Source organism: Ceratina calcarata, unplaced genomic scaffold (genome assembly GCF_001652005.2).
Source record: "Ceratina calcarata isolate Rehan_Ccalc_2016 unplaced genomic scaffold, ASM165200v1 scaffold291.2, whole genome shotgun sequence".
Lineage (NCBI taxonomy): Eukaryota > Metazoa > Arthropoda > Insecta > Hymenoptera > Apidae > Ceratina > Ceratina calcarata.
In genome coordinates this window covers 219,559-237,338 of record NW_017151492.1, presented here as the reverse complement: position 1 = coordinate 237,338, position 17,780 = coordinate 219,559, and the positions used below count along the sequence as shown (strand labels likewise).

Below are 17,780 nucleotides of genomic sequence, written 5' to 3'. Positions count from 1 at the left end.
ACATAGTGAAGAAAGAAAGGCAATAATTTTTGTTATACTTACAATTTTTCACACTCAGGCGTCTTGAAGATGAAAGTACCTAAGGGATAAAAATTATTGAAACAAGATGGGAGTGATTTTCGAATTTCACAAGAAGAAGAACAACAATTTTAAGCAACGATGAATTATCATTTTATTGCCCCGCACCAAGAAACTGTTTGTTCAGTTCGACGGTTTCCGGTTTAACACCGAAGCGCAACGCAATCTACAAAGATGAACACACTATTTACATCACGTAAATTCACTGCCAATTCGTCTCGTTCTTCGTTTGATCCGAACCATCAACCCCTCGACACATGGGACCTCACCCCTCATTTCACTCTCCATTTAACATTCCCTTTATAAGCCTTAGCATAATTTTTTTCGAGCTTCTCGTGTTCACGGAACGACGAGAAGCTCTATTTAGCCCGTTGTGTCCGTTGAGCCTGCTTAGGTACCCTAAACACTCGAGAGGTAAGTGGATGGACACGGAAAACGCGTTTTTTCTTACGTTTTCCACTAGGGCACGTTTTAAATGAGTCCTCGAGCTTCCGTGCGAAAAGAAGAACAGAAACAGACACGTGTCTTTCGAACTAGTCCCGTTAATGACGTGCGCCGAAAAAGTTGAACGTGTCTTCGAGTTATGGAGAGAGGAACCTCTGGTCCGTTCTAAGGGGTTGAAACTGTTCGCTCTGATCAGGGGTCTTGTGTTTCGGTGAAAGAAATAACAGCGGTTCGTTCAGACGGCATCGACGTAACGTTTATTTTATCATTCACTATTAATTGCTAGGCAGTTCTCACTCGTCCGACTCGCACGGTTTCCACAAGACACCTAGACGATCCACGGTCGATCGAGAATATTTATAATAATATGTAATATAATAAGTATAAGGAATTCAAGATAACCTTGGATTGTCTAGATAGATTAGGAAACAAGAAACTCGCTCGCGGCGGAAACGTTCTCGAAAGATCTCTTTGTACGCTGAGGATATTTGGTGTAATATTCAAATGTAATTTGAGAAGTTTCAAATATTCGATATACTATATACAATTTTTGTTAGGTGCAATTCCTACTTCAACATTTTTAGTAAAACGAAACACAGTGAATCGTGCGAAATAAACAAGTTTGGCCTGGTTTTTGCCAGAGGATTGCCGGGACTCATGAACTTTTTCGCTTTCCCGTTTGAAACGAGCTCCATATGGCGTAGTTTCGTTTTGACAAATCCTGGATTAACAGGAGACGCGGTACAAAATGAATTAACCTTGCGGGAAACATCCCTACGATTGAAACTTTCTCTCGCTTTTTATCCAGTTCTCAGAAATCCCAGACACTCAAATAACACGCACACAAACATTTCAATAAAAATGTGATTCTCATCGAAGGAATAGAATAAACATTTTAATTAAAACGTAAGATTTGAGATACCGCGACTGTGATTTTATACAGGAGCCAAAGCTTGGACAGCAAAATTCCAAGCAGTCTTACCGTGAAATTCCTAAACTCGATTGGAATAAAAATAGATATAGCATTTAAAGCGAGCGATCCAGTGCGTCTCTCTGCACCAGGAGAACTTTCGTTTCCGTCATCGCATTGGAATCCGATCGCAGAAGGAGCTCGAGTCCGGCTCGTTTCTCATCCCCGGTGATCGTTTCCCACATTTCCCATCCGAGCACTCGGTTCACGGTGGTCCGGACCGCAGCGTACGACCATTTTCTCCCGGCACGTTTCCTCGTCGTCCTGCGAGCTCTTCCGCCAGTTCGGCGGCGTTCCCGCGCGAGTTCTCTTCGGCTTCGTCATGCTCGCCGACCCACGGCCTGTTCCGCGCGAGCCTTACTGGAACACTTCGAACAACAAGCAAAGGAACGTTTTTCCCAGTATCTGCGCTTTCCTCCTTTTATCGTCTCTTTTTTTCATTTTTTTCATATTTAGTTTTTTTTTCGAGGTCTCGAGATTTCGTTTTCACTCGGCTTGCGGTTTCGCTTTTCGGTTCGTTTCGGTCGGTTTCTGGTATTTTTTTTTTTTCGTGTGCTTTCTTTTCGAGGGAGGGTTCTTTGTCGACGCGAGAGAATTCACGAAGGGACGAGCACTCTGGCCGGCGAATAGTCGTTTCGATTTGTGTCGGTCTTTACCGGTCTTTTTCTGTCTTTTCTCTTTTTTACTGCAAGCAAAAAATCGTGCATCGTGCTGTTAACGCTGCAACATCGGTTAATCCTTTCAGTAGTGATTGAACTTCTATTCTATGAGATTGAAATGTAGTGTGGAAACGAATGTGGAAAAGCTTGAAGCACTCTTCTTTAAAAACACTGATCCATCGTATTATACTAAATTACAGTTTCATTATTCTGTGGACTTAAGATAGAACTTTTCACTTGGTTATTAGAGAAACATTATTTATGCTTCAAACCTTTCAAAGGATATCTATAGCGCGAATATAAGAAATGAATATCAGCTTCATAATTAGTATGCTGTATGTAACATCGCACCAATGAAGAGCTTGACAATGAAGAATTACAATTGCATGAAGAAATGAATTCTATTACGTGATTCATCGTGGATCTAAAGGGCGAAAAAGAAAACAAAAATAGTACATAGTTTCAGGAAACGAATGTAGCTATTTGTCTTTTTATTGGCGATTCAATTCCACTTACAGCATTTGGGAAATCCGAGGAGTTCCGTAATCCGCTCGGATTCGCAAAAATAGTAGTCGGAAAACGAGAATGTTTAAATGTATTATCGGGGAGCCAAACAAATGAAGAAGTTATAAAAAACTGTCGACTAGAGAATACTTTCTTTTTTTTTTTACATAATCCATTATATTTGTCAGCACCTGTATGCACCTCAGCAGTTATAAACATGAAACACTGCATGCTCCAATTTCAAAAGATCATTTCAAAAGCACTCAATCCAACGAATCGAATTCATCGTTCCGACGGACAAAGCCTAACGAAACTAGAGAAAAAAAAAAATTGTTCTCCTATGTAGCGTCTGTTCCCTTGTTCTAATCGTTTCGACTGACCTTCGAGTCCCCGGCGCCGAGGAACACCAGACCTATGGAACCGGCGTACGCCAGCAAGGTATCCACCGCCTGTTGGGTCTCCAACATGATTTTGGTCTCGTTCATCCAGTCCCTGGCAATGGACCTGGGCGCACCCTTCAGCAGGTTCATGTAGCGGAGTGTCATTTTGAAATCACCACGGTCCAGCCAATACCTGCAAACAAATATTAAAACTATTCTTCTCTCATAATTAAATGAAGAATTTTTCCGATTTACAAATGAATTTCTTGAATGACAACAAGAAAATTATAAATATTAGAAATTGATAACAATGCTGGATCTATGATCGTGCAACATGCATGGCATTTAAAAATTTGCCACAAGTTTGGAAACAAATTTGGAGTTAAAAACTGTTTACATTTAATTAGCTAAAGTTGTAGTAGTGGAATTGAAAAATAAGACAAACAAAAGGTGTTAAGCAGCTTTGGTTAATTTTGCAGCGGTACAACAGAAATTTCATTTAACTCGACGTACCATATGTACTTTAACTTTTCCAATTTAATTGAAAAGGAGAAGGGCAATAAATACAGTAAAAGCTTTTACCTAATGAAACAATGGAACTTAGGTAGTGAAAGTTTTTTTTTTTAAAACGGAAAATCTCGGCACAGATTTCAAAAGTTTAACGTTCCCTCACCGGCTTTACAATACGTCAATTACAAAGATAGAAGGGAAACGTTAAATCCTCCAAGTTTTAATTAGAATCCTGCAGTTTATAGGCGGGCGCACTGCGAGATTGTCTGGCAACTCCGAAATGAAACTGAAGCCTGCTGCAATTCCGTTGTACAAAAACAGGTAAAAAAAAAGATAGACACGTGTGTGTGTGTGTGTGTGTGTGTGTGTGTGCTCGTATAAGAAGAATCTAAACCACTGAGCTTTATAGAACGTTGGATAGTGACAAGTGAATTGGGACGGTTGTAAATGACAAATGGATCATTAAATTGCAGAAGTACATCACAGGAGAACTCTCAATTAAATTAAAAATTCAAATCATTTCCTATCATAGTGATTAACATAGCTTAATCTGTTCATAACGTTGTCTGATAGTTACATATTTATGATAATTGAAGTTTGCCAAGAAGAAACATCTAAAAGGCTTCGACAAAGATGATCGCAGCTATATAGATATTATTTCTTTAATCCCAATGGACAATTGCCCAAAATCACTTTGTACCGTTTCTACAATTCTCTTAAATCAAAATTCCAATACACTCTCAGCCATTTGTTTGCCGAAGCAACTTTTCTAGAGGAAAAGAAAATGAAGAAGTTACTACTAAAATTCAGGCGGCAACCGGCCGGGTGTTAAACTTTCATCTCTGTCGGTTTTTCCAGGCCGTTTATATACGTGATCGACCGCGGGCACGTAGACGCGTGAACACGCTCTCGCAAACACACGTTCCCGCGTGCAAACCTCGAGGCTGGTCACGAACCAGGCTGAACATCCTCAAACAGCGACGTGTGTACAAGAGAGAGAGAGCGAGAGAGAGAGGGAGAGCGTAAATTTTTTAACAGAAGCATCGGTGTCGTGGGCAAGACATTTTGCCACGACCGGAAGCCCACCTTCAATATTAAGATTTAATATTTTATGGCCCCTCCTTTTTATCGACACTTGCTAGTGTTGAAACAGTGCCATTTGCCTCGGAAGCATGACATTATGGTCCCACGTGTAGACACGACGTTAATCTTTCGATAATATATTTATACGACTTTCAGAAGATTTCCCGACCATAAAGTCAATATAGCTTTCCGAAATTCGTGATAAATCAATATTTTCAGTTCATATTTTGCCTCGCTCTTTTGTTATGCAAATACATTCGTATAACATAGAACATCGAACAAGAGGATTTCGGACAACATTGAAATTAATATTGCGCTGTGCATCACATTTCACGTTTGCATGTTTGTATAAATTGGTTAGAGAAATGGAACATGGTCAAACGGCAACACGATCTATTTAATATTCAATGGATCGTCCGATTTGTTATATCGCGTTTAACGGCGCCGAGGAAGCGGTATGATCAACCGCTTTTATTCTGCAAACGAGCCACTGAATCGGTTAGTCACACCAGCGAGAACGGTTCGAAACGAAAGTGAAAAGACCGCGACGCCTAATTGAATTTCGCTAAACTTCGACCGCAGCGGCTAATGCACTTCGATTCCCATTCGAACTTTGCTAATTTTAATTTCAGCCCCCGCGGATCGTTAACCGGATGAGACCTTAAAGCGAATTCTCGTGCGGACGGTAACTTTAATTTCAAGGGAAGAAGTGCCGCGGTCTACGTTCGTTTCAGAAAAATATTTGACCTATCGCCGAGGCGATTTTCATTTTGATGGAAACGGGAATTAGTCGGTCGGTCAAGGGGGCAGATGGTAATTTCGAGGTTTTAAATTGATTCTCTTCCCAGTTTTAAATATGGAAACCAATTCCGACTGCCTTCGTGGTCAAATGAGGATCCTTTGAAAAAAGAATTCAATTTAGTTTTCTTTAACAGAAGCGTATGTAGCCTGAAAGTATTCAATCAAATGTGATACTCAAATAATTGAAAAGGAAAAACGCAATACTGCTGGATTTAGATTAAAGAATTCCGAGTAGTACAGGCAGATAATATACACGACGTACTGAGTTATACTACTTAAACCAATGTATATATTAGAATATTAGAAATGATACGTTAAAAACTCCTTATGACTGAGAAAAACAGGTCGACCAATTTTATAAACCTGACTCCTTTGTAATTATAATTTTTTCTGGAAGTTCATTACTTCAAATATTAGACACAGTTTTTTATTACATGTCTTAAACTTTTGGCAGAGATCGTACGGCTCGTACAACCTTAATTCAATTTAGACGATAAAATAAAAATAGTATCTCTGTACAGTGAAAGTTTCAAAGTTTTGCTAATGTCAATCATCCATTGAATCAGTTTACATGTAAATCGGCATTGTGAAACATGAAATAAAATTCTAAAGCGATCGAAAGCAGTGGTTCGATCCGCCCACTATCAGGAAAGAAAGCAATCAAACAAACTGTCTCCCCCTTCCATTCGCTATCGTCCCGGCAGACAATGCTTACGCGATAGAACGGCCGCAAATACCAATTTACAAAGCAAGCTGCGGGGGCGGAAGAGCCGGCGCGACGCAAGACTGTAACAAAACCTGAAATCGGCGGGGCGAATCCAAACATCCGGCCGACACTCGAACCTCGAATCTAATCAACCTGCTGCATAATGAACTGGGCCAATTCCGTCGAGGTCGATCCCACGAACAAAAGGCGGGACCGGGCTGGTTTCCAGGAAGCCGGGACCGACCTCCTCGTGTTAGCCACCAGTTTTACGGCCGCTGGTGAACTTTCTGCGCCGGAAACGAGCGACAAAACGACGACACGAACCAGGAAACTGGAAAGATTCGAACAAAACGATCGTGGCCGCCGTTCGGCTGTGTTCGACGTATATTAGCCCAGGTGTTTTCGTCTCGTTCCCGAGATATTACCCGCAGCTCCCGGTTCCTTCGACCGCCAACCGTGATTTATGGGATCAATAAGACTGGAACCGAGGAAACTGCTGTTTCCGATTATAAACTTGTTAACTCCTTCCGAATCAATGATCCCACTTGAAATCATTAGCTTATTCGATATTTAGAATTACGAATGCTTCACAGGAAGCGAATTGTTTTACTGAACTACAACATTTCCGCGATTAACCATGAAATCATTTCACGCCGTTGATTTTCAAATTTAATATACGTAAATGGGCTAAGGCTAATGAAGCATAAACATTCCAAAAGGCCGGGAGAATGAACTAAACGCGACAAAAAGCGGGTGGGCTGCGTCTCATTAAAATATATACAACTTAATTACCCGACCGCCATCCATCACTTAATCATCTCCCACGCCTAAGCTGGCATAGTTTATGATATAACCCTGTCTCATCCATTCATCTCACCTACCTCTATTAACCCCTTAATTACTTTCACGATTCCACGCGGCCGATTTGCGTCGCGTTCAGCCTGTTTTTCCGCGCAACGCGAATTCCTGTAAATTTCGCGTCCAGGAATTCGTGTCCGGAACCCGCGACGTGCGTATTTGCGCTGCCATATTTCGCGTTTCAACTCCCCCCCCCACGCCGATCTTCACCCACCGACGCGACGGCCCGCTCCTCTCCCGTTCTCCAACACCGGATGTACTTTCACCACTCGGAGTTAGTAGGTCTGACGCGAATTCAAGCACTTCCTTTTTCACCGTTCGCTGCGGAACGAGCCGCGTATCTATGATATGCATATTTTGCGGACCGCGCGCGTTTTATCCGTCCACTTCTTTATGCATGCCGTATTTTTTTTTCCCTCGCTCCTCGTTCTGCTCTTTGCCCCCGTCCGCCGTCGCGCGAAGGGCGCAATACGCGCCCGGTAAATTCACTACCGTGCCGCGCCGCCCGCCGAAATTGCCATATTTCAGCCTGGCTCCGGATGTACTTGCATTTTTTAATATTTCCCGAAACTTATTGGGGGTCAGCGATTACGGGCCGCGAATTTCAAATTTTTTGTTAGATCCTTTATAAGTACGAAAATAAAAAGCCTGCGCCGTGTCAGAGATACAAAATCCTGTTGTGTATTTTTATTCGTAAAAAATTCTCAACAATTCTATCTGTAAAATTTTTTAAATTAAGCACTGCCGGGATATCTTTTATGAACGTTGAGCATACTAAAAGATAAAGTCCCGCTGTTTAATAGAAAAATTTGCAACTTTCACCGTTTAATTAAAATACAAACGATCGACTGTTAGAGATTTGCATAAAAATATCGAAAACCGTGGAAAGTGCTGAGAGCCGGTGCTACGGCGATTATCTTCCAGCGTTCTCCGTTACTTACGACTTACAACACACCGTTTCCACGTTGATAAGTCAGAAGTTATCTCGTTGTCGGCTGAATACCACGCGCCACACCCACGTCACGTATCGTTATACTTACTCCTAATTCACCCCCCCGTGTATACGCAGTTAACGTCGCGATACTCCATGCGCGTCATGCGGCTACACGAAGCCAAACGAGCCTTAACGCTCATATCGCTAAAGAGAATTTCCCCATGCAAAAAGTACGAACTGCAGAATTCTCAAAAGGATCTGCAATATTTCTTCAACGATATCGCCCTACGGTTTTCATTAAATAAACTTCTCCGAATGCACTATTATTCGCATGGTCGCAATTTCTCAAAGCAAAAAATCCTTCGTCAAAATACTAGAATTTAACAAAAATTGGAATTCGTCACGTGTATAATTAGTTCGTGAATTTTCACTGAGAATAGCAATTAGGTAAACGGTCTAACGATACGAAATAGTGGCGTGAAAGACGAAAAGGAAAATGGGGAAAAAAAAGTCTGGTTGCGTGCGAGCATCGATTGCCGCTCGTTTCACCCCGTGGCCAAAGGGCTCCAACAAAGCATTGAACGTGTCGGTTGACAAAGAACCGACGACAACACCGTCATCAAATCCCGCAGCCGGCCATAAGAAACGCGGCGTCGATAAACCGAACCGCGTGAACCCGAGATACCGGCCGGAAAATTAATTTCCTTGTTCTTTTCACAGTACGTCGTTTTCACCCTCTAATTAATAAACCCATCTCATTTCTACCTCGTAATAGCATTATCGTGTTTGCAGCTCAATGGAGTCTTGTTTTCATATTACTGCATTGTGAGAGTTTGTAAATCGTTACAATTACTGAACGATTTTAAAGGTCTGAGGATACTTAAACTAATTGAATTTTCAATAGAATATTCAAAGCTATTATAAATTTACAGACATTATATATTTAAACTACAAGCGTTTTATCACGTTTTCTGAAGAAATAGCTGTTCTCTTCATATTTATAATACGCTATATCAACGCAGTGAATATTGAATGTTAAATCGCCACAGGAGAGTGTAAAATGGCTGGTAGACAGGGCCGCGTTAAAATGGAAAATAAAATTTTAGAGGAGAGGCACTTACCTGGCCCGATGGAGTATATCGTAAGTGTTGAGGGAGTCGACGTCGATCGGGTGGTCCTCGATCTCGCGCTGTGGTATGGGGCTGGCGTTTTTGATCATCAAACAACTCTGGAGATAGCTGAGGATGTAGACCGGCAACGCGGCACCCTCCTCCGGCACCATAGCCAATCGTCTGGCCATTTCCTCCACCTGCAACCCGGTTTCCGGCTCGTAAATTTTTCACGCGATATAAGAAAGAAAGTAAACGCTTCAGTGAGAAAATTTATTACCCTCCAGCCGAACGGACGACATTGTCTGAAATTTCCTCGGGACAAACTCGGTTTCGAATTCAATCTACCCTCACGATTCCCAAGAAAAACTTCTCGCGAATTCGATAGTAGAAACAAACGTAAATGGTGATCAGGCTTTAAGTTAGCTCTAACATTTCCCTCAAAGGATGAAATTTCGTGGAAGAACTTTGAATGGTAGCATGAAAAAATTTTCATCCAACAATTTTTGGAAAGCACCATTCGGAGAAAACTCGCGCAAAAGGATTTACGAGGAAGCGTCGTCGTAGGTCAGACGTATAATAATAATTTTCAAAGTGATAAAATTTCAGGGAGTAAAACGTAATGAGAAATTCCTCGAGCAGAGGGAATAAACTTACGCGTGTTTGCACAAATTTTGATAATTTTTTCGAGAGATGAAAAGAAATAGGAATGAATTAAATAAAAGTTAAGACACACGGCGCGGTTAGTTAATTATAATGGAACAGATTTTTGAATGGAAATAAATTTGATTCAAGTTTGTAGAAAGGAGATTGTTTCTGGGGGATTGTAAGATGGTTAAACACGAGGTCAGCGTAAAATTACCTTGAGGAATCTCGCACGAAGGACGTCTTCCGGGAATACTCCTCTCTTTGCGGCTACCTCAGGAATTCCCTGAATGGCTGCCTCCACCAAAGGATCCTCTTTCGCTGAAAAAACACATGGAAAAGACGCGAGGGTTAACCAAATGTCAATAACCATTTAATCATTCAGCCTATTAGGCGAACTGGAAAATTTAATTGAATAAATTAAAATCTTACACTGAGGTACCGGTCGGCACATAAATTCTGGCCGAGCTAACTAAAATTCAATATCGTCCGTCGAAATTAAACTTGAAAAGTCAAAGGAAAATCGATCGGTCAGTTTATCACAATTAACGAACGAAGGATGGGAAAGGGAGTGGAAAAAGAGGCGTGAAATTATCGCTATCGCATTAACCGAAATTTCCGACCGGAGAATTGATTAACATCTGGAGGGGTTGGGGACGTTTGACGCTGGCCAAACCACTCTTTAAACAAATTGCATTAACGCCAGATGCCGTTACTTCGGTGGAATACATTATTTTGCGATTTTGCGAAATGCCGCTGCCGGAAAACTGTGATAAACGACCCCGCGGGGGATGGAACGGTGCAGGAAACTTTGAGCCCTCTCACTTTCCGAGGTGCCTAAAATTTATATTCGTTCGCCGGCGATACCTACGATATTGGCGTCGCTGCTAACTTCTGTCGTTCTCCAACATTATGATCAAACTACAAAAACACTAAATTAAACACGTCGACAAAAATGATTTTAATAATTGAAATGGTGACCAGAAATGATTGGAATTATAGTATATTATTTTATAATTTTTGTTGTAGAAATCAATATAGGAAATTAAAAGATAGACTAGACTTCGTTTCAATTTTAATTAATACAAATGTATTTGAATATAATTTCTAAAGCATATTTTTAGATTCATAAAATTTCTGATCTCACAATAACCGATTCTAAAATTTGATTCGAAAGATCAAAGGAACAAAGATTGGATATCTTTTTAATAACTCGAATCCAATTTTAGGCTATTCTGTGTCTATCGACGAGCGCGTGAACGCGATTTGATTTCAACCGATCGACCGGGCTTTTCCCGAAAGCTAGGCGGCTATTTAATTCGGTTAATGAGCTTTCGCAGCACTGCCGCTCGGGCGAATATTCATTGGGTTTCGAGTACGCGTAGCTCTATAGAATTCACGTTTTGTTTCCACACAGAAGTCGGCGAGAGAAAGAGGATAAAATAGAATCGTAAATTTCATGAACTCGTTACTGATAAGATATTTAAATAAAATACACAAGGTAAAAGGTAGCGACAAATATTCAGACTGAAGACTAATGTTACTAAATAATAGAACATTTAGATTTATGATGTTTAAACATTTACGTAACATTTAAATAATTACATAAAATTTTGTTAGCTAACGAATGTACGATAATTGGAAATGGAGGCAATATATCTCGAAGGATTTACTATCAGCAGATTTTGAAATTTCATACGTTTCAGGAAGGAGGGGTCTCCAGGGTTCGATTAGGGAGAATTCTACAAGGATTCGGTCAGAAAATCCCATAATTTAAACTTTGATCTGTTGTAATAACTCGCATAATTTTCACGGCTTTGCCCTATTAATGTTTAAGTTATTATCCCTCTACAAACATAGAAACTCTGTAATATTCCCATATTATAATTTCACAAATTCATCATTGAAAAGTTTAATCTGAAAGAGAAGTTAAATCATACACATAGGAGATTTATACATATCAGATTTTTTCTTCTTTTATCGTACAAATTCAAGCATAGTAACAGTTTGATTATGCTCTCGTTTAAGGATTTATGAAAGTTCGTTTCTGTATCCTTTTAATCTTAACTTTGCCACAATTTCCATTATTAATCGCGAAGTTGGAAAAATCTCAGAGGCGTACGTGATTGCCCAAACGATTCAAACCCATTCTCGTTAAGGTGGAAAGGGGATGGAAAAAAAAAAGGGACGAGCGCGATAAACGTTCAGTCGAATGCTTTCCACGATTAAACGGGTACGCGGTTGCATAATTAATGCGGCTAACACGCGAACAACGCCGCCACGTCGGGCGAAAGCGTTTATGCTCGTTCACCGCCGATTAAGTCGTAAATCTTCCCTCCACCCCCACCACGTTTCCCTGTCTGGAAATTAAAACGATCGCCGTACAATTTTTCAGTTGGTCGTGGCCGGCGATAAAATATAGAAAAATATAATCGTCGCACGACCGGGAATACTAATCTGCTCGACCCGGTTACACGGGCTTGCTTCTTGTTCAAGCACGCCTTTTTTCTACTTCGTTAGGGAGGAAAGAGTTATGAGCGGGGTGTGCGAGGGGATTCGTATCGCTCCCTGTTCCCGTTTGTTCAGTCTATGGAAACGGTCCTTGGGATTTCCGTTCATATTGAGAAACAGGAATTTATCTTCGCAGCAAAACGATATTTATTTTAAAACAATTCAAAGATTCTGTAATTAGAACTGTGCCCAGTTATCGAAATTTTGTTCTAATAAGAATTCTTCAATAGCAAACCAAAATAAAAATAATTTTCTTATAACAGCTTCTACGAATTCCTTAGAATAATCAATTCTCCCAATTATTTCTACTTTGAACAGAATATCATAAGAAGCTTTCTCACACTTTTAAATTAGAACTCGCCAACAATTGAACCAGTCGTAGCTCATGGAACATTATAGCACAGTGGGATCGCAAATTATCTCACGTTCCGTTCTGTTCGCGACAGAATTCCGGTCGAAGACTAGCGCATTAGATTGGAGCGAGGGTTGAAACGAGATTATCGCGCTCGAACTCTTGATAGCGGCTTCGCGAAATGTAACGATATTTAATGCACGTATACGCGTATCAGTTAATGATAATCAATGAGGTCTCGCGTGATGCATTTTCTCTCTCTCTCATTGCTCATAAAATGTTCCTCGCGTGAATAGCAACGATGTTAACTACCCCACGTATACACCACATGCAATTACAGCCCTAATGCAGTCTCGTGTTCAGACCAGAGATCGTTAATAATAATTTTTCTCTTTCGCTTGTAAAAAAAAACAACAACATGTTTCAAGAAATAATTACTTACGTGCTGCCTTGGCGATGGCCCTGATTTCTGGTTCGAGGGGCCTGATGGCCTCATCTATGGGAGTACCTGGCGAAGCGGATTTCACAGCCCGAGCCAAGGTCTGGCACGCTGACCACAAAAGCTGAGCGTGCGACGCACCCCTTTCTTCCTCCAAGCGAGCTAAAACAGAAGTCAATAAAAGAGCACGTTAATACAGTTCCCTCTGACAGTTTTATAGAAAATGTTGAAACGTTAGAAAGAAGTCTCAATATAAAGAATGACTATGTTCACTTTCGAAAGGAAGAAAGTTAGCCGGAGGCAGCGGACAAAATTAAATTTTTGCCTAAAAGCGGTCCTTATCTCGCCACTCCGTCGCACACGGAAAGAGGATCGCTTTGGTTTCATCGCTAAATAGTGAAGCTTCAAAGGACACACGCACGAGAGATACACATGCTGCTGGTTAGCCGACTGCAGCCGTAAATATGGAAGAAGCCGACGCAAAAAGTTGTACGAAACGGGAAGAACGCGTGAGTGTGCAAGGATGTACACAGGCATGTACCGTCTGAAGAGGGCTCGGCTCGGAGGACGGAAATTTCAGCTGGAAAGCAACTGATTCGATGTGCCTTTTAACGGACCAGGAGCTTTTTAGCCCGACAGCCTTTCAAACGTATAATATTCTTCTCAAGTATAATGTCTTCCGAAGTTTCGTACCCGTCACAGGGAAGACGCGGCCAGACGTCGTGCTCAGGCATAGAGAATGAAATTTTTCGGGCCAAATATTACGAGAGTTGAAAGCGAAATTTTCAGAGATCAAAATTATCCACCTAGGAAACATACAGAAAATTTAAAAATAAAGTAATTATTATTTTTTGTTACACAGGCACGCGTATTTCTGGTGCTGACGACAAAGCAGCCTACTTCTGCTCCAAATGCTTGGCTAGCTTTTTATAGAGAACGCACTCTTTTGTGGTGTAATCAATATCATCGTTCGAGTAATATTTTTAAAAGTCGTACTATATCCTAGAAAACGTGCGCAAAAGGCAAGCCGGAGCACGGAACCGGGTTCGCTTCTCAGGCAAAGTTATCTCCGGATTGACGCGTATAATAAATCATCCGGGCGAGAGCCACTTGATCCAGATAGATCCCGTTTTTCTTGCGGGCCGACGTTAACGACAGGCTTGACCGGCGCGCGCCGGGACACCTCGCCAAACCGTCTGCGGTCGATTTGCAGTTCATCAATTACCGATTGCCACCGGACTGTTCGCGGAGCGTCTAATTAAACCGCGGAGGACAGGAACGACCCAAGACGCTCGCGAATCTGATTAAAACCGGGGGATCGATGTTTTATTCTTTTGATATTTCTCAGCGGATTCTCAAAAGCTGAGATAAGATTTTATTGGAAACCTGAAGTAGCAGCTTGAAACCCTGCGATTAATAAATAAGAAATAATCATCTGTTTTCACGAAATGTTAGTCTTTAATTTATGGCCCATTTTATTAAAATGTTTTTATTCATGTGTGACAATTTAATTTCTATAATTCAAGCGTTGTATGCAAATTGTATGTAAATGAAATCCGTTTAAAATGCACGCAGGATACAAAGCAGATCCACGTTACCGTTTAACAAATATTTTACACGGATCGCGATAATTATTTAGGACTCTTTGTAACGTTTACCAGAGGATCAACATCGTTGCGACGCGTGACGCGCGGTTGTTTCGGAACGCGACAAGCGTATCCCGAGGGGGATTCACGGATGATCGAAAAACTACACTGGGGGGCAAATTAAATTAGAAGGACGAATTTCACAGATCGCTACGTGTCACCGGGCCCTGCCCCTCCCGTTGCCCCCTGTTACCCCCAAGGAATCGTCGTCACGCGTACAAATTGTTTCCCCGAAAATGACACAGTCGAAATCCCTCGCCCGATGGATTTTTTCAACTTACTCGATTTTCGTTTAAGATCCTCAATTCTCGTTTTTTTCTTGGAACCTGATTGTACCAAAAGACTCCTGGTTTTTATCCCGACCTAACTCGTTTCCTGACCTACGCTTATTTTATTTTGGTCAGGTCGGCGGTTACATATTTCCACGCGAACTTGTTACGAAGTTAAGTCTCGTGTTTTCACGTTGGAACGGAAAGAGAAAGAAGGGGATAAAGAGTCGCGGGAGGAAAATTGGAGAAGGAAAACGCGACGGCGCGCGGCTACCTGCGCAGCTCTCGGTTTTATTAGCGACAGCGATCCCGCCGTTTACGAGGGCAGCGGGACGAAATTTCATTTCCGTAAACCAAATCGTGTCACAGCGGAACGTGGCTCGTACATGAAAATTCACGTCCGTCCATATAAGCGAGCCCAACGAAAATTCAATCAACGATTATCAATTATCGTGAATCACATTCAATAACTTCTCGCGTGATATGTAGACGTTATTTGTACATTAATGAGACGTAATACTTGGATTACGTAGGAATAAAATGTGCCATTAGTAATGCAATCACAACATGTGTAACGACGATATTATACGATCTGATTGTTCAACAGAAATTTTTATCGCCCAGCCAATCGTTCGATGCAGTTTTTCTTTTAGAAAACGGCAAACACGCTTCGATCCGAAGGAACCAGACATCGAGTGCCCTAAATTCCGAAGGATAAATCAAAAATTGGTGGAAAAACTTGGTCCCGGACCGACAAACAAGCCGAGAAGCGCGAACGAGGCGATCGATCGCGGCTCGAACTCGGTCGTAACCCGATTATACAAAAAGCGCCGCGCTGGTCGCTAAATAAGAACACGGTCTTTGATAGGTTCGCTCCTGGCATAGTGGAACGACTTTCGAATCTGTTCTCTTCGAACTTGCGAGAGGGTGGCGATGTCTCGACTCGCTCGAACGAGCACAGGCCAGCCAGCCAGAATTACCGGAAAATTTCCGCGATGCGACGCTGGCCAGATTACGTAATTATGCAGGCGAAATTCGATCTCGTACAAAATCGTCGTGTTTCAGCTCGTTTAGCTTCAGTTAATTTGTAATAGAAGAAACTCTCACCGATCGAACTCTTTTTACATTACGTAATCATTTCGTACAGTGTATTTATCTAGCTTTGTAAAAGAGCAATTGACATTTAATTCGTGTAAAAGTGTTGAACGAGTACAATTACGAAAAAGACGAGAAAGTTGAAAGTACATGGAAATACGTTTCATCTAGCGCATCAAACAAGAATCACTTCACGATTTCAATGAAGAAACAGTTTCTTTAACCGTGAACGCCATCGCTGAAGAGAAAAACGTAAATAGGAATAAACACGAACAGTTCAGGAGAGCCCTTCAGCGTTCCCGTGTTCCATTCTCGTATAAGCCACAGTTTGCTTATCCGATGAAAGCGCCAGCGAGAGTGGACCCGGGGGTTGGAAGAACGGGGTAAAGAGTTGCACTGCGTGCCGTGTTACCTAGGATTACTGTCTCGGGGAAATCAGCGCGGAAACCGACTCGTGCTGACGTTCGACCGCTTCCCACGGATTTTATTTCGTATATGAATGCATGCGCGCAGAGAAGTGGAACGAAATTGCAAGTACGAGGCGGTGTTTTGTTACGAAATGTGAAACAAGGGCCGTGTAATAATTATCATGAACTAATAGTACGAAATGAGAATTATGCCGATGACAGACGTATTTTTCGACAAGATGATCGTCTATTTTTAAATTGAACAGCAAAATAATGTTCCACGTCCTTTTTCAGCCAAAAGTACCAGAATTGCATTAGTCGCATTCATCACCGCGATAAGAGCTGCTTAACAATAAAATTCGCTGTCGCTTTTAGCAGATTGGTGCTCATTGTTTATGAGTGCAGCACTCGTGACAAAACCGAGATCAAATCGACGGGGATTAAGCTAGACCAGGCTGTGGCTTGCTCGCGTGACGTTCCACGGTTCGAGTGTCTCGTAAATTTCGATAGCACATTCCTCACAATTAGCCTCCCTTTGAATGCACCAACCCTTTTATACCTTCCACCAATTGTTTTCACCCTTTCGCTCGTTCATTGCGACCCTTCCTGCTTTTATAACATCACAAGATTCCTTGTTCAGGCTTTTCTTCTTTTTACGTAATTTTCTCCTCCTACTACTTTTTTAATTCTTCCTACAACATTCTTCCTTTTCTCTCTCTGACTCTATTGTTTCCTATCATATTTATTTTCTGTCTTAATAATCCAGTGAACTTTTGCACAGTATTCTCTGGTATTAATTTTCCAATATTTCCATGCTGAATTTTCCCCCCATTTTCTCCTCCTTAATCGCCCCTTTTTTATATTACACTCTATTCTATTATCATCCTCTAAATTCCTTCCTCCTTTCACGATTCCCCTTTCACAATTCCTTCCCCCTTCCCATTCCATTTTTTCTCCTTTAGCACCCAAATATTTCCTCTCCTAAAATTGTATTCCATTTCCTTCTATATTTCACCTCATTTTTCACCCGGTTTTACCCAACCGCGTGACCTTGTTTCACGAACGCGTTCTCGCGGCTGCAACAAAAGCAACAAAAGGATGGTCCGACCGGTCGGGATCGATTTCCCGTCGATACGCAGCGGCTCTTTTTCGAGTCAACGAAATGGCAAATCCGTCGCGCGTAAACCGGACCGAAAACACCGGCCCGCCCGTACGACGCGACGCGCAGATACAATTGTTCCTGCGGTGCGAAAACTCGCGGAAATAATCGAGTACCCTTCCGGGTTTTAAAAGGGTACATGTGACTTCCAGCGATTGAGGTTGTATGAACATTTGCATAAAAACAATGACAAAGCATTGAAATTTTAACAGTTACTAGAT

General features: G+C 41.6%; 1 protein-coding gene across 7 annotated transcripts in view; it reads right to left on the bottom strand.

The window, feature by feature from the left end:
• Positions 1-752: 752 nt before the first annotated feature.
• Mitofilin (inner membrane mitochondrial protein mitofilin) overlaps positions 753-17,780 on the bottom strand; it is a 36,252-nt gene continuing 19,224 nt past the window's right edge. For 2 of the 7 annotated variants that reach the window (XM_018022686.2, XM_018022682.2), the window contains 5 exons: positions 12,987-13,145; positions 9,899-10,002; positions 9,049-9,236; positions 3,036-3,228; positions 753-1,860 (listed from right to left, as the gene is read on the bottom strand). In XM_018022686.2, coding sequence (XP_017878175.1) covers positions 1,813-1,860; positions 3,036-3,228; positions 9,049-9,236; positions 9,899-10,002; positions 12,987-13,145 — 692 coding nt within the window. In that variant the 3' untranslated portion in view covers positions 753-1,812. Of the gene's footprint in view, positions 2,213-2,608; positions 3,229-9,048; positions 9,237-9,898; positions 10,003-12,986; positions 13,146-17,780 lie in introns of those variants that run through there. The other 5 variants (XR_001916562.2, XR_001916561.2, XM_026812598.1 and 2 more) reach the window with 5 other exon arrangements.